The sequence below is a fragment of the Poecilia reticulata genome, chromosome 1 (genome assembly GCF_904066995.2).
Source record: "Poecilia reticulata chromosome 1, P_reticulata-male-v2, whole genome shotgun sequence".
Lineage (NCBI taxonomy): Eukaryota > Metazoa > Chordata > Actinopteri > Cyprinodontiformes > Poeciliidae > Poecilia > Poecilia reticulata.
In genome coordinates this window covers 26,796,656-26,816,030 of record NC_088830.1, presented here as the reverse complement: position 1 = coordinate 26,816,030, position 19,375 = coordinate 26,796,656, and the positions used below count along the sequence as shown (strand labels likewise).

At 39.8% G+C, this 19,375-nt stretch overlaps 1 protein-coding gene across 2 annotated transcripts in view; it reads left to right on the top strand.

The window, feature by feature from the left end:
* usp34 (ubiquitin specific peptidase 34) overlaps positions 1-19,375 on the top strand; it is a 65,953-nt gene that overhangs the window by 20,216 nt on the left and 26,362 nt on the right. For both annotated transcript variants that reach the window (XM_008418049.3, XM_017306118.2), the window contains exons 12-34: positions 52-181; positions 1,464-1,597; positions 2,570-3,291; positions 4,883-5,097; positions 5,185-5,300; positions 5,598-5,725; positions 5,940-6,029; positions 6,297-6,392; positions 7,667-7,749; positions 9,949-10,103; positions 10,933-11,046; positions 12,180-12,279; positions 13,178-13,340; positions 13,503-13,629; positions 14,533-14,683; positions 15,415-15,515; positions 15,603-15,818; positions 15,899-16,024; positions 16,112-16,234; positions 17,160-17,243; positions 17,335-17,421; positions 18,023-18,223; positions 18,299-18,381. In XM_008418049.3, coding sequence (XP_008416271.2) covers positions 52-181; positions 1,464-1,597; positions 2,570-3,291; positions 4,883-5,097; positions 5,185-5,300; positions 5,598-5,725; positions 5,940-6,029; positions 6,297-6,392; positions 7,667-7,749; positions 9,949-10,103; positions 10,933-11,046; positions 12,180-12,279; positions 13,178-13,340; positions 13,503-13,629; positions 14,533-14,683; positions 15,415-15,515; positions 15,603-15,818; positions 15,899-16,024; positions 16,112-16,234; positions 17,160-17,243; positions 17,335-17,421; positions 18,023-18,223; positions 18,299-18,381 — 3,545 coding nt within the window. The remainder of the gene's footprint in view (positions 1-51; positions 182-1,463; positions 1,598-2,569; positions 3,292-4,882; positions 5,098-5,184; positions 5,301-5,597; positions 5,726-5,939; positions 6,030-6,296; positions 6,393-7,666; positions 7,750-9,948; positions 10,104-10,932; positions 11,047-12,179; positions 12,280-13,177; positions 13,341-13,502; positions 13,630-14,532; positions 14,684-15,414; positions 15,516-15,602; positions 15,819-15,898; positions 16,025-16,111; positions 16,235-17,159; positions 17,244-17,334; positions 17,422-18,022; positions 18,224-18,298; positions 18,382-19,375) is intronic.

The window sequence follows — 19,375 nt, the reverse complement described above, 5'->3', positions numbered from 1 at the left end:
AGGCTGCTTTAAAACTGTAAAATCCTGATGCGCTCCTGTCCCCCCTCCCAGACGTTGTACCTGGCCTCCATGCTGATAAAGGCTCTGTGGAACAACGCTCTTGCAGCCAAGGCCCAGCTCTCCAAACAGAGCTCTTTTGCTTCGCTGCTGAACACAAACCTTCCCATGGGGAACAAGAAAGGTCAGTCTGGATCCTTGTCTTCAATCAGCGATGATTCATTGGAAAAATATTCTCCTCTCTTTAACCTTTTACATTTTGCCACAAATTTCAATGCATCTTAATGAGATTTTATGTGGTGGACCAACACAAAGTTGGGCTTAATTGTGAGGTGAAAGTAAAGAGGTGCGTGTTTTTCTGAATTATAGGTCAAAATTAAATCCAGCGTAGCCTCTTGTCGTCAGAACTGACTCAATTATTGTTGTTGTTTATTTATTTCAAAAGGGGCAATGCACACTACAAAGTATGCCAGTTAGGCTGGTTTTCATCTGTAGACCCTCAGTACATCACAGTGCAATAAAAACAAGTTATCAGGCTTCTTCCATCAAAAAATGAGAATTACGATTTTTTTTTTCTTTTAAAAAACATATCGGTTACATATTTAAACAGAAGAAAAAAACATATAAAACAAGTTTACGACAAAACAATACATAAAAATGCAGAATTTCATGAATTTGTAGATGAAGTCAAAGTTTGTGTAATTTAATGTCTGTACAGATACAGCTGTTGTTCACACTGGAGGGAAATGTGACCTGCACCCACATTTTTCATGGCAGTTTGATCTTCTCACCCCCAAACAGTCTGATCTGAGCCACTTCCTGATGTGGAACTAAATCGATCATTTTTTAAAGCGTCTGCAGTCCAAATGGCCGTGTTGTATTTCATCCAAACCTTTACCTCAGTGACGTCAGACATTCATCATTATTCTGTGCCACAAGAAGCCAGATGTAGTAAATCAGGACGGAAACTAAAGGAAAATTATAATTATAGAATCATGAAAAAACGTTTTGTCATATTTTGAAGTTGTGATCACTATTTATTGCTGCTTTTTTTTTTAGGTAATTGTGTAGCTGTGACTGCATGGCTCATGAATAATAAAAATACAAATCCTGCTTTGGAAAAAACATTTTTTAGGACATCAGTCTCAGTAAGAAGTGTGATTTCTATCACTGAACTACACATAGTAACTGCATTTAATCATATTTTCAAATTTATTGATGTTATCTTTGAACAAACAAACAATTCTGACAATACAGACCATTTTGAGGGAATATGATTTGAATATGATAAAAGTATAAAATCACACACATGAACAAGAAATGCAAAATATTACAATTGTACTACAATAATCTTAACATGCTTTAAAAAGCGAGGGTGGTTATAGCTGATCTTTACAAGTTTGATCAAATCCAGTTTGTTTTTAAAGAGTTTTTCATTATTTAAGTTGGTGGTTTTCTGTTTCCAGGCTCTCCGGCTGCCAGTCCGGACAGCAGCGATAACAGCGACACGCAGCACAGCGGCGGCAGCGACATGGAGATGGACGATCAGATGATGGTGCCCAGCAGCAAGAGGAGCCAGCAGCGGCTCTCAGATACTGAGGTCAGCTTCTTCTAAACATGTTGCAGCATTAACAATTATTTTAGTAATTGATTATTCTGGCGATTAATCAGGTAGAAAATTAGCACATTCTGCAGATTTTTCATTCAACAACTTAACAAAATTAGAAATGCGTTAAAAGATTCAAATAAGCAACGAATTTAATTCCTCTTTTTATTGAGAAAATAATCATTCTATTGCCTAAAATGCAATAACAGTTTTCTTTAGTGTTTGCTTGATAATTTGCAGCAAATTGTAACAAATACTTCTAACATCAACATGTTTGAATATCAATACAGTGAATGGTTGATCTTTTTTTTTTTTTTTGATTATCTGATTAATAATTGGACAGCTAAAGGTGCTTAATAGGAGATTATTTGAACCAGATGAAGCTAAAAATGCAAAAATGTTTATATTTTGTGTACAATTTTTGTTTAATGACTGTTTTTGAGTCTGTATGCTCCAATTAGGCCATAAAACATTTTGCTTGATGATAAATTGTCCAAAAATTATTGCAATAAATAGTAAAAGATTTTTTTGAAATTGTAATATATTGATAATGGAATAATAATATAGGTTTAGAGGTCAGTCAACTTTAATTTTGTAGAGAGCAAAATTAAAGTTTTGTTCTCACAAACTAATATTGTTGCTTATATTTTAAATAACAGCAATAAACAATAAATAAAACAGAAATAAAAACACACACAGCAGAAATCAGGAGTAAAATAAAGTGTGAAGATTCTGTAAAACAAAATGTCTTTAAAAAAAAAATCTGAATGGAAATTATTGATCTCATTTTAATTTGAACAATTATCAATTAATCGTCCAGTTAACAATCTGCAAATTAGTTAGCGACTATTTGAATGATCGATTCATCACGATTAATCGTTTCAGCCCTAAATTTAACCCTTTCACTGAGACAGAAAAGCTCTGAGTCGTTTCCATATTAACGGGATGTTTCTGTCGTTCGTCTAGGAGTCGATGCAGGGAAGCTCCGACGAGACGGCCAACAGCGTGGAGGAGGGCAGCAGCGGCCCCGGCAGCAGCAGCGGGCGCAGCGAGGCCTCCAGCAACGAAGCCGCCTCCAGCCGCGCCAGCCAATCAGCCGGCAGCCCCGGCAGCGAGCTGCACTCTGACGACATGGCCGACAGCGAGGCCCTGAAGGAGGAGGAGGAGGAGGAAGACGAGGAGGAGGACGACGAGGAGGATGAGGACGACGACGAGGAAGACGACGACGAAGGGAACGCGTCCAACGCCGAGGACGGGCAGCAGAAGGAGGGGCACACCGAGACGAGGAAGAGGAAGGCCGGGGAGGCGCTCGGCGAGGGGTCGGCTCACGGCGTGGGCTCCATCGGGTCAGGGGGAGGAGCCAAGACCAAAGTCCTCCAGTTCAGCCCGGAGACGTCCGCTGTCATGGTAACGGCGGCGTCGACTTCCTTAGAGGGCCGGATGCGGCTGCTGGACGCTTGCTCTTCGTCGTCATCGGCGCGGGCCGAGGCGATGGAGCCCCAGCAGCAGCCGGAGGACATCAGCCCGTCTCAGATGGGCCAGGGGCCCCAGGAGCCGCCCTGCCTGCCCAGGCCAGGGGACTTTCTGGGAGAGGCCATGAGCAGCGAGCTGTTCAACTGCCGCCGGTTCATCGGCCCGCAGCACCACCACCACCATCACCACCACCATCACCACCACCACCACGAAGGGTAAGAGTTTGTGGTTCAAAACTCCAAGTAAATTAAAGTTTGTTACTCTCTAAACTTGCTTTATCATTCCATTAATATATTACGGTCTCAAAAACAACAATATTATCATTTATCGCAATAATTTTGGGACAATTTATCATCAAGCTAAATTTGCTTCTTATTCCAAACTGAGCTTCAGGGTTTATTTGTATTTTTTAAATTATTATTACTAATAATTTTCTCATATTTGTGTATTTAATAAAGTTGATGATGACGCCGAGTGCTTAAAGTCCTTGAAAATGCTTCAATCTCAATTGAAAAGTGCTTGAATTATTTATAACATCCTTGAAAGTGCTTGATATTCAATCTGCACAGTTTTGTAATAAAGTTTAATCTAATGTTTGGTTAAAAACCAAAACATTATATTAGGGCTGGTATTGATACGATCAATAACTATCGTATCGATAGTATCAGTAACTATCGTATCAATAGTTTAGTTATTGATTACTTTTTTTTGTTTTAAATATCTGAAATGCTACCAAACTGATGGTGTGACCTGTCCTCTTTTATCAACGGTTTTCACTCCACGTCGTTGTTTTTGTTTTTCATTTTTCAGCAGTTGTGAGGCTCAGTAGTAAAACCTGAAACTGCTGCTGCGCCGGTTACCCCAGTGGCTGTTGCTAGGCAACCAAGGAGCGTTGTTGAAGTTTAGCTGAAACCTTTTCATAATAAAAAGACACGCAGCTTTTCCCGCTGTCTGAAGTTTTAGGTCAGGCAGAATCACCAAAATGATTTCTATTAGCTTAATCCCAGAAAACTTGTCAAAAGCGTATTTTAGATATATTTTTTAAACTTTCTTTGTAATGCTGGGCGATATGGACTTGGTACTTATCACTTTTAAATCATGATAAAATTATTTAATACTTGTTTTATACACTGCTCTTAAAAAAAAGGCTCATTTGTAATACGTTTCTCTGCAACACCAGCCACATGAAAAAGCCAGATTTGTATCACTGAGCTATTTTTTATTTTTTTATTGACATTTATTGATACTTTAATTGGACAAACAGTGGAGAAAAAACAGTACAGACAGTTTTAGGGGTTTTAAACATCATTAACTGAATGTTTTTCGTGACGACAATAATAAATCTAATTTCTTCATCACGATAAATGATAAACAGCATAAATGCTCATTTCTGGATTGTTCCAATGAAATGAATATATATTATTCCTTATGGCTCAAAAACGTATTGATCTGTGTAATTGAAATAAAGGTTGTCTTATATTTATGATTTAAAGCACTTTGAGCTGCCGCGTTGCTGAATTGTGCTATAAAAATAACATTTAATTGATTTTTTTAATAGGATGTTATATTTTAGTTTACCTGGCTCCTGTTGTAGAATGTACATTATTATCACATTTAATATTAATTACTCATTATTAATATTTCATTTTTGTTTTTGTGCTGGAACAGTTTGGAAAATTACTTTGGAAATTCTTAAAAAGTTTTGTTGTTGCCAATCATAACTTAAGTTACTTTAAGATTCTCTCTTTCTTGTAATTTCCCTTTGGGATCATTAAAGTATAACTGATTGATTGATTGTTCCTCCAGTCCAATGGTGGAGGACATGCTGAGCGCTGATGACGTCAGCTGCAGCAGCTCCCAGGTCAGCGCCAAGTCAGAGAAAAACATGGCGGACTTTGACGGCGAGGAGTCGGGCTGCGAGGAGGAGCTGGTCCAGATCAACTCCCATGCTGAGCTCAGCTCCCACCTGCAGCAGCACCTCCCCAACCTGGCCTCCATCTACCATGAGCACCTGGTGCAAGGTGAGGGAGGCCTGCTGAACGAAACGGCTTATCCAGCTGCAAGCCCGACAGATTTAAAGGTTTGGTTCCCTCTGTGTGTTTCTGCAGGCCCAGCTGTTCATAAGCATCAGTACTCCAGCCACGCCGTGACCGACATCAACCTCGATAATGTCTGTAAGAAGGGGAATACGCTGCTCTGGGATTTGGTGCAGGACGAAGACGCGGTACGTATTTTCACTTTTCTCAGAAACAAAGAGCAGGATTGACATTCTGAGATTGAAAAAAAAAACACTTTACCATCAATTTGTTCTGGTAGGGCTTTAGCTGGTTTTTAACCTTAAAGATCCCGATCAAGAGATATTTGATCCAATAAGATTTTATTGATTGAAACTGGGATTAGTTCCCTGAACAGAATTACAAGATCATGCTGCTTAAATGGCACATCTGGGTCTTTGAGAGGAAACAGCTTGTTGGTTTTGAGGAATTGTTGGGTTGTTCTAATTTTCTTCACATCTGTTCAGATTCATCTCTCTGAGGGTCTGATTAACGAAGCGGAGAAGCTGCTGTGTTCTCTGGTCTGCTGGTTCACCGACAGACAGATCCGAATGCGCTTCATCGAGGGTTGCCTTGACAACTTGGCCCATCATCGGTAAGCACGACTCAAACTCACGTAATGCAATGCTTCAATTTTTCCCCAATAAACATAATGAAACTTGTGCTTTTAAAATTAGACATCAGTAATTTAGCTGTTTCTGTCTTTAGCAGTTAGGTAAAACAAAACATATTCCCCTGAACTCTTCCAAAGTTTATTCACTGCTTGTCCCCGGTGGATTATTTAACTCCATCTTCTTCATTCCTCTCAGGTCCGTTGTGGTTTCCTTGCGATTACTTCCTAAACTTTTTGGCACTTTCCAGCAGTTTGGCTCCAGTTACGACACCCACTGGATTACTATGTAAGCAGCAGAGCCTTTATTCAGGCGCCATGGCAACACAGCAGCACAATAATAAGCTTCTTTTTTTCTTAACACATGATGTTTGGTTTAACCAACTTCTGTTTGGGGTTTGGTTTTTTTCATCAAAGTCCAAAGTCAAAGATTAAATAAAATATGCAGCTACTTTCCTGTTTTGAAAATTGACTCATCTTTTGAGTATTTAGAGATTTAAACATCTTTAGTCTTCCTGCCTGCAGCCTGGGCTGATCTGGTTGTTGTGTCTGTTAGGTGGGCTGAGAAGGAGCTGCACATGATGAAGCTGTTCTTCGACAACCTGCAACACTACATCCAAGAAGTCCGAGAACACCGACACAAGTTTGCTCTGTGAGTCTGCCGGGGGCGATTCCCCCAAACCGGACCGGCTTTGATTAGCAAGAAATAGCTCTTTGTTTTCAGGAGTTCCTCTTAACTTTCATATAAACTTTAAGGGGTTTTACATTTAGGTAAGAAAAACTGGTTTGATCCAGAACTAACTTTGATTTCTTACATATTCGAAGATAATTTACCATTTACCATTTTAATTTTATTGAAATTGATTCACTGGAATTGGTGACTGGAACTGGGCAATATTCAGAGCCCGTATTCACAAACATGATGTCCATGCATCCTTAAAAAAAGCCTTTAAAATTAGGCTTTTTGTAGCCACACTGTTAGACAAAACTTTGAGTTATGCACAGACATCTTCAGTGCATTTTGTGGTTTGAGGAGTTTGCAGCTACTGGCACCTCGCTGCTAATATACCCTCGCTAACTAGCACGTATCTTTAGTTATGGGACCCTTGCTGGCTAGCTGTCAAGCAAGGGTAAAGCTAGCTATTGTTTTTACATCCTTAATGGGCAAAGAAAATTTATTTTATTCATTTGCAGTTTTCTTTTCTACACATCTGTAGCGACACTGGTCTTAAATTCCATTCCAAATGGTCATAGAAGGATCTTAAAAAGTCTTAAATTTGAATTTATTTATTTCAAACAGGTTAAAAAACAAGGACAAGCAATGAGGACAAAGAAAAACATGTGCATACGTAACCAAAAACAAAATAATTTGTTTGCTATCTTTCCTATAATAACACACACAAAAAAAACAACAACAAAAAACAAATACACCCTCAGTAATCAGTTGGTAGAAATTCACCAATCATTGAATCTAATCTGGATTAAGAAAAGCATCACAATGATGAAACTTTAAAAATTGAATTAATTGCCACACAGCATGAACATGTTTAATTGCCCCTTATTTACATCCTCATGATTTTGGTTCTCCTCTTTGCTCCTAGCATTTTGTCACATTATGGATTTTCTTAATTCCTAAAATGCTTTGTGAGCAACTTTTATCTTACCGAAATAATATTCTAAGGATGTTATAACGACGTCACTTTTAGTCTCGGGATTCTTTGAGAATATGGATCCAGATCTTTTTCCAGCTAATGAACACAAAACAGGATGAAGCTTTTAAAAAGAAACCGTATGTTTTTACGCTTATCTGCAGCCCCTTAAGGCTGCAAAACTCTGTAGTTATACTAGCCTCAGATGTTGAAGTTTATTTAATTAAGTCTCCTGACGGTAACACAAATTGCTCCTCCTCTTCTTGTGCTGTTGCAGGTACAGCCACAGTGCAGAGGTGCAGGTCCGCCTGCAGTTCCTCACCTGCGTCTTCTCAACGCTGGGATCACCAGACCACTTCAGTAAGGCTTTTGTTTGTGTCTTGATTAGACTCAGCATTCATTTCCTTGCAATAAATGTTTAGTTTTTTTAGCTGTAGGTTCAGAATGGGAACATTGCAAAAGGAAGGGCTTGTAGGATTTTGCTTTTTGTTGTTTTGAAAGCGATAATTGTGTTGGATACATCATAAGTCTCTGTTTTTAGTTTCTCACCATAATCCAGTACTGCAGGAAAAGTATTAAAATTCATTTAATTGCTCATTTTATTCCCTTTAAAACAAAAAGTTTCTAACTATGTTCCCGTCTCAATGGGCTTTTATATAATTAGATCATTAAAAAGACGTGCATATGAATTGGAAGTTAAAAATGCATCACTTTTAAAACTTTTCTTTTTTAAATAAAAGTATGGAGCACATTTCTATTCACCGCTCTGAGTCAAGTTCTTGTAGAAACATCTTTACTGCATTATGAGTCTCTTGGAAAATGTCGCTGACAGCATCTAGGTTTACCTGTTCAGAAAAGATGAACCTCAGACAAACTGGATGAAGATCATCTGTAAATTGCATTTTTGAATCCTTGCCACAGATTCTCAGCTAGATTTCAGTCCAGACTTTGACACAGAAATATCTTTTGATCTAAACCACTGATTGGCAGCTCTAGCTCTACGTTTAGAGTCGTCTTCCTGATGGGAAGCGAATTTCTCCCCTAGTTCCTAATCTTTGTCCTGGATGTTACGTTTTGGTTGAGTTTGCCCAAATTATCTTCATCCACATGTTTGCTGTTTCCACTAGATGACTTGTGGCAAACCCCAAACAGGAGCCCTCCTTCCCACAATGCATTTCACACCACTTTGTGTTAATGCTTACACAAAATCCACAAAATAAACGTTATAAGTTTGTGGTTTTGAAGTCGGAGAATGTGATAAACTTGAATGAATACTTTTGCAGGTCCCTGGTCTTTGAACATAACTGAGATGTTTTAGTATTTAATAGTTAATTAAAATGTGCAAAAAATAAGCATTTTGATAGGAAAATATGTCAAATGGTTTCTCCAGCGTTTTATGTTGTTATTAGTGGGTCTCAAGGAAAAGCAGATTTTATTGTAGCTTCACGATAGGATCCTGATTGTGCATCTGGTTTTCCTGAATCTTTGGGCAAACAATGGCACAACACTTTTGTTGCTCCGCTGAGAACAATGCTCCGCTTGTCTGGGTACGTATGTGTGGGAGAAAGGCTGATTTAGCATGTAGGATTTAAAAGAAACATTGTTTTCCTTTTCTGCTGTGCAGTCTGCAGAAACCTCGACTTGGACATGAATATTTTATATAAACAAACCGCTGGCTGCTGGTTTCCACTGACTGCAGCACAAAACTACTTTCAGAAAGACAGATGTTGGTTTGGGGATTCTTTTCAGACTCTTCTGGCATTTAAATCTTATCGTGTTTGTTAGTTATGTTCTTTCTAATTAATTTGTATCTAAATTGTATATTATCACACTCTGATCCAGTTTTCTGATGGTGCGTTCACACCGAACGTGTTTTGAGCGTCAGAAACGTGTCTGACGATTCAAGTTTGATGCGTTTGCACTTTGAAGTCAGACGTGTCCAAATCGCTCCAGGCTGTGTTGAAAGGAATCTCCTTGGCAGACGTGCTTCTCAAACTCTTCCACCATCTTCTGCATATTTTATCTAAATAAATACGTTCATTTTTTCTGGATGGATTTGGAAAGCTCAAATGTGGGGAAATATTTTCAAATAGTAAAAGTTATAACTTACTCGACATTCCACTGTTCCTCTTCCAAGCAAAGTCCTTTCTTTTCTGACTCTGTAGTCAAAACTCTCTTAGATTATTATACGAGAGCAACCAGCGACAATTAGTTAATCCTCCATAGTTTTTTATTTTTCTGAGAATATATTGGAAAATGCACCACTATGTCCTGGTTGACGCTCCACGTTGAGCCGTTAAAGTTCAGACTGTTCAACTCCAGCGCTGGCTGGACGTGCTTCAAACGCTCAAAACACTAAACGCTTCAGATCGCGTGGAGCTTGATGCGTGAAATGTTCCACGACTCCACACAGACTCTGAATGTAAACCAGATGCGCTGAAGTGTTACTAAGGATTTTCCTTAACTGTTTTATTGTTGACCAAACAGAAATCGCTCCATATTCTTCCCAGCATGCAGAGTTTGAATTGTCTTCTTGTTGGGTCTGTCTGTCTCTTTCAGGACTGAGTCTGGAGCAGGTGGACATCCTGTGGCACTGTCTGGTAGAAGACGCTGAATGTTACGATGATGCGCTGCACTGGTTCCTCAATCAGGTTCGCAGCAAGGACCAGCACGCCATGGGCATGGAGACATACAAGCACCTTTTTCTGGAGAAGGTACGCACGTCGCATCGAGGCTGAAGAACAAACAAAATGTCAGATATTTTCTGCTAAACTGGGGAGATTTAGTTGTTGATGGTTTTGGTGTGTTTTGTATAACGGCTTGAACAATTAATCGTGACGAATCGATTATTGAAATAATTGTCAACTAGTTTACTAATTAAGTATACAAACCCAGAAAAGGCAATTTGCTGAATGAACGACACACTAATTGCAGTAATTAAGCCAAAACTATGCAAAATGTTTTTATACTTTTTGCATTTTAAGATGAAAAAATCTATTGCTATTTGAGACTTATCTAAAACGTGTGAGCAAGTTGCTAAACGTGTGAATATCGGAGAAGCAATTCACCGTTTCAGGAAAAACGTTTGTCTGCTGTCGTCATTGGCCATGCTAACTAGCCTTAGCATTCACAATAGGTATCGTAGCTGAGAGAAAGGGGGTGCAGGGTTTGAGCGGGGCGCACACAGGCTTGATTGACAACGCTATGACCCTCCTCCTGGCTCTGATTGGTTGTTTCTCGTTAGCTCTGGGAAAAGACAGAGGAACTCGTATTTTCCCCCCACGTCATACTGTCACGAGTTTCAACAAATGTGTAGAAAGATTTTTGTGTTTTTAAAATAAAAGTTACACGCTGCCTCTTTAAGCTCTTAATGAAACGTTGCAGGTTTTGGTTAAGAGCTGGAATGAAATGAATTGGTGACAGCAGATATTTCCAGCCCTAAATGTTCTCAGCTGGATGGATTTTATAGCGCTGGAGCGGAAAACCGCCCCGCTCCATGGGGACGGCAGCTGTTTGTTAATCTGCGCTGATGTTTGTCTCCAGATGCCTCAGCTGAAACCAGAAACCATCAGCATGACCGGCCTCAACCTCTTCCAGCACCTCTGCAACCTGGCTCGCCTTGCCACCAGCACCCTGGACAACGCCTCCAGCTGCGAGGTGAACCTGTTCATTTGTTTATCTAAGGGTCTGACATAGTAGGGACTGGGGTCCACACCAAACATTACAATTAAAACCCTTTACAAACATTACAAAAATGACTTAATCCTTCAGACATGATGAAAATTTAATTGCACACAAAATTCAAATCAACTGCTTCAGTGACTTACGGAAAGACGTAACAAAATACCACACAAACTTTTTCAACCGTATCAGAGTTGAATTAAAAACAAAGATGAAGCACTCTCAGCTGTATTTGGAGTTATTCCAAACCCATTTATGCAGCTTTTTGGGTTCCTCCTGGGGGGTTAGCTTTACCTGCCCGAGGTGGAAAGGTGATTGCATTTTCCACTCTGCTCACATAGTTCTTCCTAAATGTAAGGATGCTGCTCCACCCACAGAGTGAAACTGGATAAAAGACGAACTGCATAACTTAAAACTAGAGGAAATCAAGTATGTGATGAGAGGCTCTGAAAATGGATTTCATAAAACCTGGAAATACTTTGACTTTTTCCAATAAACCATCAACAAATGTTCAGGAATAGCAGACCAGTAACATTTTTTCCATGTTCCCATAAATCTTGAAATTGGTGTTTTTTATGATCTTAATTGCTTTTTTTTGTTGCATACCTCTGAGGTGACAGTTTTTACAGGGCTTTGTTGGGTGTTTTCTTCTTTTCTTTTCTTCTTCTTTGTTGTAATTGTGTTTTTTTGTTTTTGTTTTCACTAAATACTAAAAAACAAAGATGAATACAACAAACAATACCAAATTTTGAATATAAATTTAAACATTTCCACCAAGTCGATACTAAATCACTCTCCATTATAAAGGTTTTTAAGATATTTTTTTCAATTTACATAATCAGCCCTCAATGTAATTTCAGAAGGCAACGTTTTACAAAAGGGCATTTCTCTGTTGGTTCAGTGTAAAAGCAGTGACAGAAATTTGTCTAGTATTAACAGCATGTCTACTTTACGTTGGCAACAGCTGTGAGAAAACGGTTTATGTGAAGCCCAGATTTTATTAAAGGGGAAAAGAAGACAGTGTTGTTCTTTCCAAGCCCCTCCTCTCTGACCCTGAACGCACCGCTGTGTCCCTGATGGAGCCAATCGCCTGCTGTGTTTGTTTCCAGCTGTGTGGGATGGACCAGCTGTGGGGAATCGCTCTGAGAGCTCAGTCTGCTGACATCTCCCGCGCCGCCATCCAGTACATCAACTCCTACTACATCAACGGTCAGTCAGTTTTAACAGATCTGCTCACCTGAAATGCAGATGTCTGAGAGTCGGTTGTGTTCATTTGCAGCCCTATCGGCCATAAATAAATAAATAAATTGGGATAAAACTACAGCTTTTAAATTAAATTCTACTTACAGAAATGTTAGATGCAGCAAAAACTGATCATCTTTTCCAACCTCTCTGGCATCTTTTTATTATTTTTATTGTATATCATGTATCGTAATGAATTTCTCACAATAAGCTCCAGGGAATGATGATTAAAACCCCCTGAAACGGTCTGTACTGTCAGGATTGATTGTTTTACCATTTTCTCCACCTTTTGTTCAATGAAAGCATAAATAAATGTCAATGAATTTGAAAATACAGCTGCATTGACACAAATCACACTATTTTCTGTGACTGGTGTCCTAAAGAAGCACATTGCAAATGGAAATGCTTTTTTTTAAGTGCATTGTTTTTGTTTGCTGAGTTTAGACAAAAATATTTTTCAGTTTTCTTCAATCAAGCCCAAAATAATAAGAAAACTGGATGCATTTTATTTAACAAACACTTGAAAAATAATTATTTGAACTTCTGACTCTGCAATCCCATTCCTAGAAAAAAAATATCTAATTACTTTTTAAAATTAAAATAGTTAATGCTTAGTTTATTGTTGAGTAGGTAAAAGAAAATCAACATTTTAGGTGATTTTAGTTTTTTAGTTTATTGTTGAGTAGGTAAAAGAAAATCAACATTTTGGGTGATTTTAGTTTTTAAGATGTTTTTTGTGAACCAATTATTTTGGTACAAAGTTTGAACATCCCTGATTTTAAAGCAGGAACTTTGAAATCATTTAACAGATTCCCTCTAATTGCTTTTGAGGGTTTTGAAAATGCTCAATTTTATGCGTTTGCAGCTGGTAAGACGGGACTGGAGAAGGAGCAGGAGTTCATCAGGAAGTGCATGGAGAGCCTCCTGATGGCCTCAGCCAACCTGGAGAAGGACGCTCACTCCAGCCTGACCAGCATCGAGAGGGGGCTGCTCATGCTCAAAACACACCTAGAGGCCTTCCGACGCAGGTACACACACACACACACACACACACACACACACACACACACACACACACACACACACACACACACACACACACACAGTTTACCTAGAAATACCACATTAAGAATATCCAAACGGAGAAAGCTGGCTTTATTTATGATGTTATTGTGTCCTGTCTGTGGCAGGTTTGCGTATCACCTTCGGCAGTGGCAGATCGAGGGGACGGGAATCAGCAGCCATCTGAAAGCTCTGAGTGACAAACAGTCTCTGCCTCTCAGGATCGTCTGTCAGCCTGCTGGCCTTCCTGACAAGGTGGGTTTCCTGCACAGCCAGTCAGCTCCTAGAAACGTTCTTAGCATTTTGTCACATTCAGATAAATTTAAATTACTGGAATAAACCTGCACAAAGTGATATGTTGGTGTAAAGTGGATAGAAATAATGCTGCGTTGCAGTTAGCTGGGAACTGGCTTTGACGTCAGACCTGATGTTCTGGTTAAGAAGTCAGAATATAAACATTAGCTGCATTTCCATTGGCCATATTATTGTGCAAATTGGAATTACGTAAATATTTTTGCTCAATAGAAACATGCCAATTTAAAAAACTCATTTTTCTATAGAAAGGTGAGTTTTTTTATGGGGTGTATCAGAATTTGTGTATTTCACAATGGAAACACTTTTTTTACATCATAATCCACAACCAGATGTTGCTACTGCTGGAAAAGATGAAGAAGATGACAGGAAGTGGTGGGAAGAGGATGTTTTTTAATGACCTGTCAAGTGAACAAACTTATTCACGCGATTTTTTAAATTTTCCTCTTTAATGCAATTGTGACATAGTGTTTTTCCCCCCCAACATTAGTGTAATATTGACAAAGTTTTGTGCACATTTATAATAAAAATGCAGGTATTGTTTCTCACAAACATAATTTTAAGCTTTATTTTCCATAAGCAAACACTTTTAATTTGTTGATTGATTTGATTTAAGACACACTGTTACATGTATACGTCTTATAAAATAAACATATTTCCACCACAGCTTATAACTGTTTATGTGAGAAGCAGCCATATTGAAAAGTGTAGTCTGCCGTATAAGTCATAACTGGGTGTAGTTGGAGCTGCTCTCAGTTTCCCAGTGGGAAATCTGACTTCAGACGGTGTTCACCACCGTCTCTTACATTAGATGGCCCAGACTCAGCTGTTTTTGTTGTTTTACAGATGACCATTGAGATGTATCCCAGTGATCAGGTCGCTGACCTCCGGGCTGAGGTGACCCACTGGTACGAGAACCTGCAGAAGGAGCAGATGAACCAGCAGGCGCAGCTGCAGGAGTTTGGTCAGAGCAGCCGGCAGCAGGGCGACTTCCCAGGTCGACTAACCTTTTATTGTGCTTATTCAATTCTTAAAGAGGAACTATTGCGCAAAATTCACATTTTGCACATTTTTATGCTTTCATTTAAATCTCTACTGCTTCTAAAAACAGCCCACCCATCTGTTTTTTTTGTATAAGTTTAATATTTTTAAACTTAAAAACCTCCTGCTTGTTGAGTTGCAATCAACACTGCAGTGTTACCTAGCAACCCCAGCCGAGCGTTTACCTAGCAACCCGTTTGGTCAGCTGGTTTTACCGCTTTATTTGCTGTACAATGGCTGTTGGAAAAGACAAGTTTTGTTTTGTTGACTTACCATCCAGAAACCACTTCCTTCATTCTTGTTGTTTGTGCAGAAAGCGCTACTTGTGCTTTTCAAAGATGTACGGTTGTGTAATTGTGGATCTATTTGCAGCCATTTGCACGCACGAGTGTAAACAAATTCAATTCAAATCAACAATACTTTATTGATTCCGAAGGGACATTAAATAACGTTGACACAAACTGTGAGATGGGGGTGTGGCTAACAGCCGCTTATTTCGATTTAAAGTGACAAGATGCATTAAGAGGCTCATTCTGAAAGAAACTTTAAAATCTCATTATACTTTACAAAAAATGTATTGATCATGTTTCGATTGGCCCATATGCCTATTCTAACCTGTTCAAGGTTACTGTTAAGCTGCTGCCAGTGTCCCAGCAGCATGTTTTACACCTGTTTTGTGCCCTGCAGGTGGTTTGATGGGACCAGTTCGAATGATCTCCTCCGGCCACGAACTCACTACAGATTACGACGAAAAGACTCTGCATGAGCTGGGATTCAAAGACATGCAGGTGACTCGTCACAACGGTTTACAGAAAAAAAACGCTCCCGATTCCGGGTGACCCGTTGCTACGTCATGTCTGTGGGTCCGTCCGCAGATGGTGTTTGTCTCTCTGGGAGCGCCACGGAGGGAGAGGAAGGGGGAGGGCGTCCAGCTGCCGGCTTCCTGTCTGCCTCCGCCGCAGAAGGAGCACATCCCCATGCTGCTGCTCCTCCAGGAGCCACACCTCACCACGCTGTTCGACCTGCTGGAGATGCTGGCCTGTTTCAAACCTCCCAGTCCAAACACAGAGAAGCTGCAGGAGAGCCCAGAGGTGCTGCAGCTGTCACCCCCCTCTCCGTTTATTACATTTAGTGCTTTTCTAGCCTGTAAACTTGTGTGTGTTTAATCCAGAGCGCACGCTGCGAGGAGCTCCACCTCCACGCAGAGAATCTGTCCCGTCGGGTTTGGGAGCTGCTGATGCTCCTCCCTACGTGTCCCAAGATGCTGCAGGCCTTCCAGAACATCTCAGACGAGGCGGTTAGTCACAACAGCGAACAGATCGTTCCCATGAGTCAGTTCCAGACAACAACAAAACACTAAAACTCACTTTTTCTGTAACTGCAGAGCGGGGAGGGCCTTTGTTGGAAGGAGCTGTTGAGGATTAAAAGTCCCCACAAGCTGCTGTACGCCCTGGAGATCATTGAGGCGCTGGGAAAACCCAACAGACGCATCCACAGAGAATCGACTGTAAGAGAAACACAACCCACATTTAAAACCTGACTTCTGGTGGGTTTTTCTTCCTACGCTGCAAGTACTTTGGGTCAAGTTTCTAAAGTAAATATCTTTAATACACTTTAAATAAGACAAAACTAACTGAGAGTAATATTTCAGCAAGATGCCAGAGGTTGTTTTAAGTCAATAATTCCTTAAAAATGTGAAATAATTACTTGCCCATTGGCAGATTATTTGCATTATAAGGGAAATAATCTTTCAATGGAACAAGTACTTTTTAAATACTATTAAGGATTTACTTACTTTAAGCAAGCTCAGAAGGTTATTTGTAAGTTAGTTTAATCTTATTTCAAGTGCATTAAGATATTTGCACCAGAAATTTGACTAAAAATACTTGATAAGATTTATTATTTTTGCAGTACAAGCGGTAAATCAAGTGAGGTTAGCACAAACCCAGGTGGACCAGAGCTGATTTACAGGATAAAGTCAATTTTACTGAGTTTACTGCTCAAATAAATGACCACACACTAATTTTGGGGAAAACAAATGAAGTAACTTTGTGTTTTATTCACAGGTAATGTTAGAAACCGAATTATAATTATATGAAGTTTAAATAATAAGTTCAGTTTGCTAAATGCGCCTGTTGCTCATTACTTGAGACAATATGTACATTTAGGATCGACAAACTATAAACATTCAAGTCGTGAAGTCAGGTCCACTTTTTCAGTTTTTTGGTGAATTTCTGATCTCTGGTTTTTAAAGTTTGCTTTACTGATGTTTTCTGTCCGATCTGAAGCTCACACCTGTGAGCTTATTGATGGTTTGGATGTACAAATTCCTCATCAAATGTTGAAGAATGGCCTTTAAAACACAAACTTCAGACTGAATGGAAATGCATATTGGCAGTGAGTGTGTTTAACTCCAGTCTGTGTGTTTTCAGGGCAGCTACAGCGATCTGTACCCAGACTCTGACGACTCCAGTGAAGATCAGATAGAAAACAGCAAAAACACCTGGAGCTGCAAGGTACAGGAAACGTCAGACAGTAAAATCAGAACAACATGTTGAATATTTGATGGCATACCTGATGATTTATACTCCGCACCCCGTACTCCAGTTTGTTTCATCTGGAGGCCTCCAGCTGCTCCTGGAGATCTTCAACTCTGGCATCCTGGAACCCAAAGATCAGGAGTCCTGGACTGTGGTGAGAAATCCTGTTTTAGCTTCAACCACATGTGAAACAGGAGTTTGTTGACGAGTCCCATTCTGATTCTTTATTAAAATGGTTCTCAGTATTACATTTCCTCTATTATATCCCACATAATATGCTGAGCTAACGCTAGCTAGTTTTAATATGACTTGTTGATAATCCAGCTTGTAACAAATGGTACTTCAGTTAATGTTAACCATGTGCAAAATTCACAGAAAAAACCTTTCTCCTTTTTTTTTTTTTGCTTTGTACGTCCTAATTTTTAATTGCGAATGTTTCGGCTGCTCTCTGCAGAACTCTGCCTTACAGCAGCCACATGACATGTCTAAGAGCAGGTGCGGCTAACACAGGTCCTACTTTCTGATAAAAATCTGTTTAAAAGAAGAAAGAGATTTGGATTATATGGAAAAACTCAGGTTCATCTCAGTTTTATAAACTCTACAAACAAAAATAAGACTAGCAGCCTTAAAAAGAAATCTGGAGCGATGAGCTCAGAGATTATTTTAGAACTTTTGTCATTTATTCATGATTGTGAGGATACATGAGCTGGAGCTGTTTTCTCTGACTGCGTGTTTTCCACTCGTTTTGCCTGCAGTGGCAGCTGGACTGCCTTGCCTGCTTGCTGAAGCTGATCTGCCAGTTCGCAGTCGACCCCGCAGACCTGGACCTGGCCTACCACGACGTCTTTTCCTGGTCCGGCCTCGCCGAGAGCCAACGCAAACGGGCGTGGCCTGGAAAATCCCGCAAATCCACGGTGGAGCACGGAAAAGGCCTGCACATCCCGCGCCTTACAGAGGCAGGTGCTCCGGTGGGCTGACGGTTGATGAGGAGACTTTCTGAATCGCTCACCTGATCATTCCTCTCCTCTCAGGTCTTCCTCAGTCTCGTTCAGGGCACCAACCTGATTCAGCGGCTCATCAATGTTGCCTACACCTACGATAACCTCGCACACAGGTGAGCAGCGGCTCAAGAAATGGCTCACTCATTTTTAAGCGGCAGGGTTATGTAAAATTTAACTTTTTTTAAAAACTTTTTGTCATGTTATACCGTTTTTCCCTCATCAAAAATATACCTGGAGGGTTACCTTAGTTCTTTTATGTGGATTTGAGAAATCCTTTAATCGCCATGGCAACCATTCAGCTGTGGAAAACACCTGGATGGATCTAGCTCCTCCTCTGAGCTGCAGTTTCCAAGCATCTGCCTTACAGAACAGCCCTCGCATTCGACTTCTCCACTCAGCTCCTTCAGACTAGCCAGCAGCAATTAGCAAACACCTGGTAGAACCGCTGAGCTCTTTATAGGAGCCACTGCCAGTGCCACACTGATAAAAACATTGTTAAAGGGTTAATAGAGGAGCCTCGCTGTGATGAGTTTCAGAAAGATGAGGAGTTTTTGTTTTTGTTTTTTTAGATTTTTTTGGCTCTAGTTGCCTTTATTTGATAGTTAATTGACAGGAAAGTGGGTAATGAGAGAAGGGGGAAGACATGCAGCAAAGGTTGCCAAGGCCAGGAATCGAACCTGTGACAGCTCCGTCGACATATGGGTTGGTTAAGCACAACCCATATGTGGGTTGTGCTTAACCAACCACTGTGCCACCACAGCACACTGATAAGGAGTTTTTAAAGAGACAGAGGACCAATTTAAAGCCATTAAATTAAGAATTCATATTTCTATTGCTATATGCATATTTGATATACAGCACTGGGTGGGAAAAATGAGAGATCTCTTAAAATGATCAGTTTCTCTGATTTTACTCTTTATAGGTTTATGTTTGAGTAAAATGAACTTTGTTCTTTTATTCTATGAACTGCTGACAACATGTGTCTGAAGTTACAAGCAGTAATTTAGTTTTTATTTGCAGAAAATGAGAAACTGCCAAAAATAACGAAAAAGATGCAGTGCTTTTAAACCTCAAATAATGCAAAGAAAACAAGTTCATATTTATTTA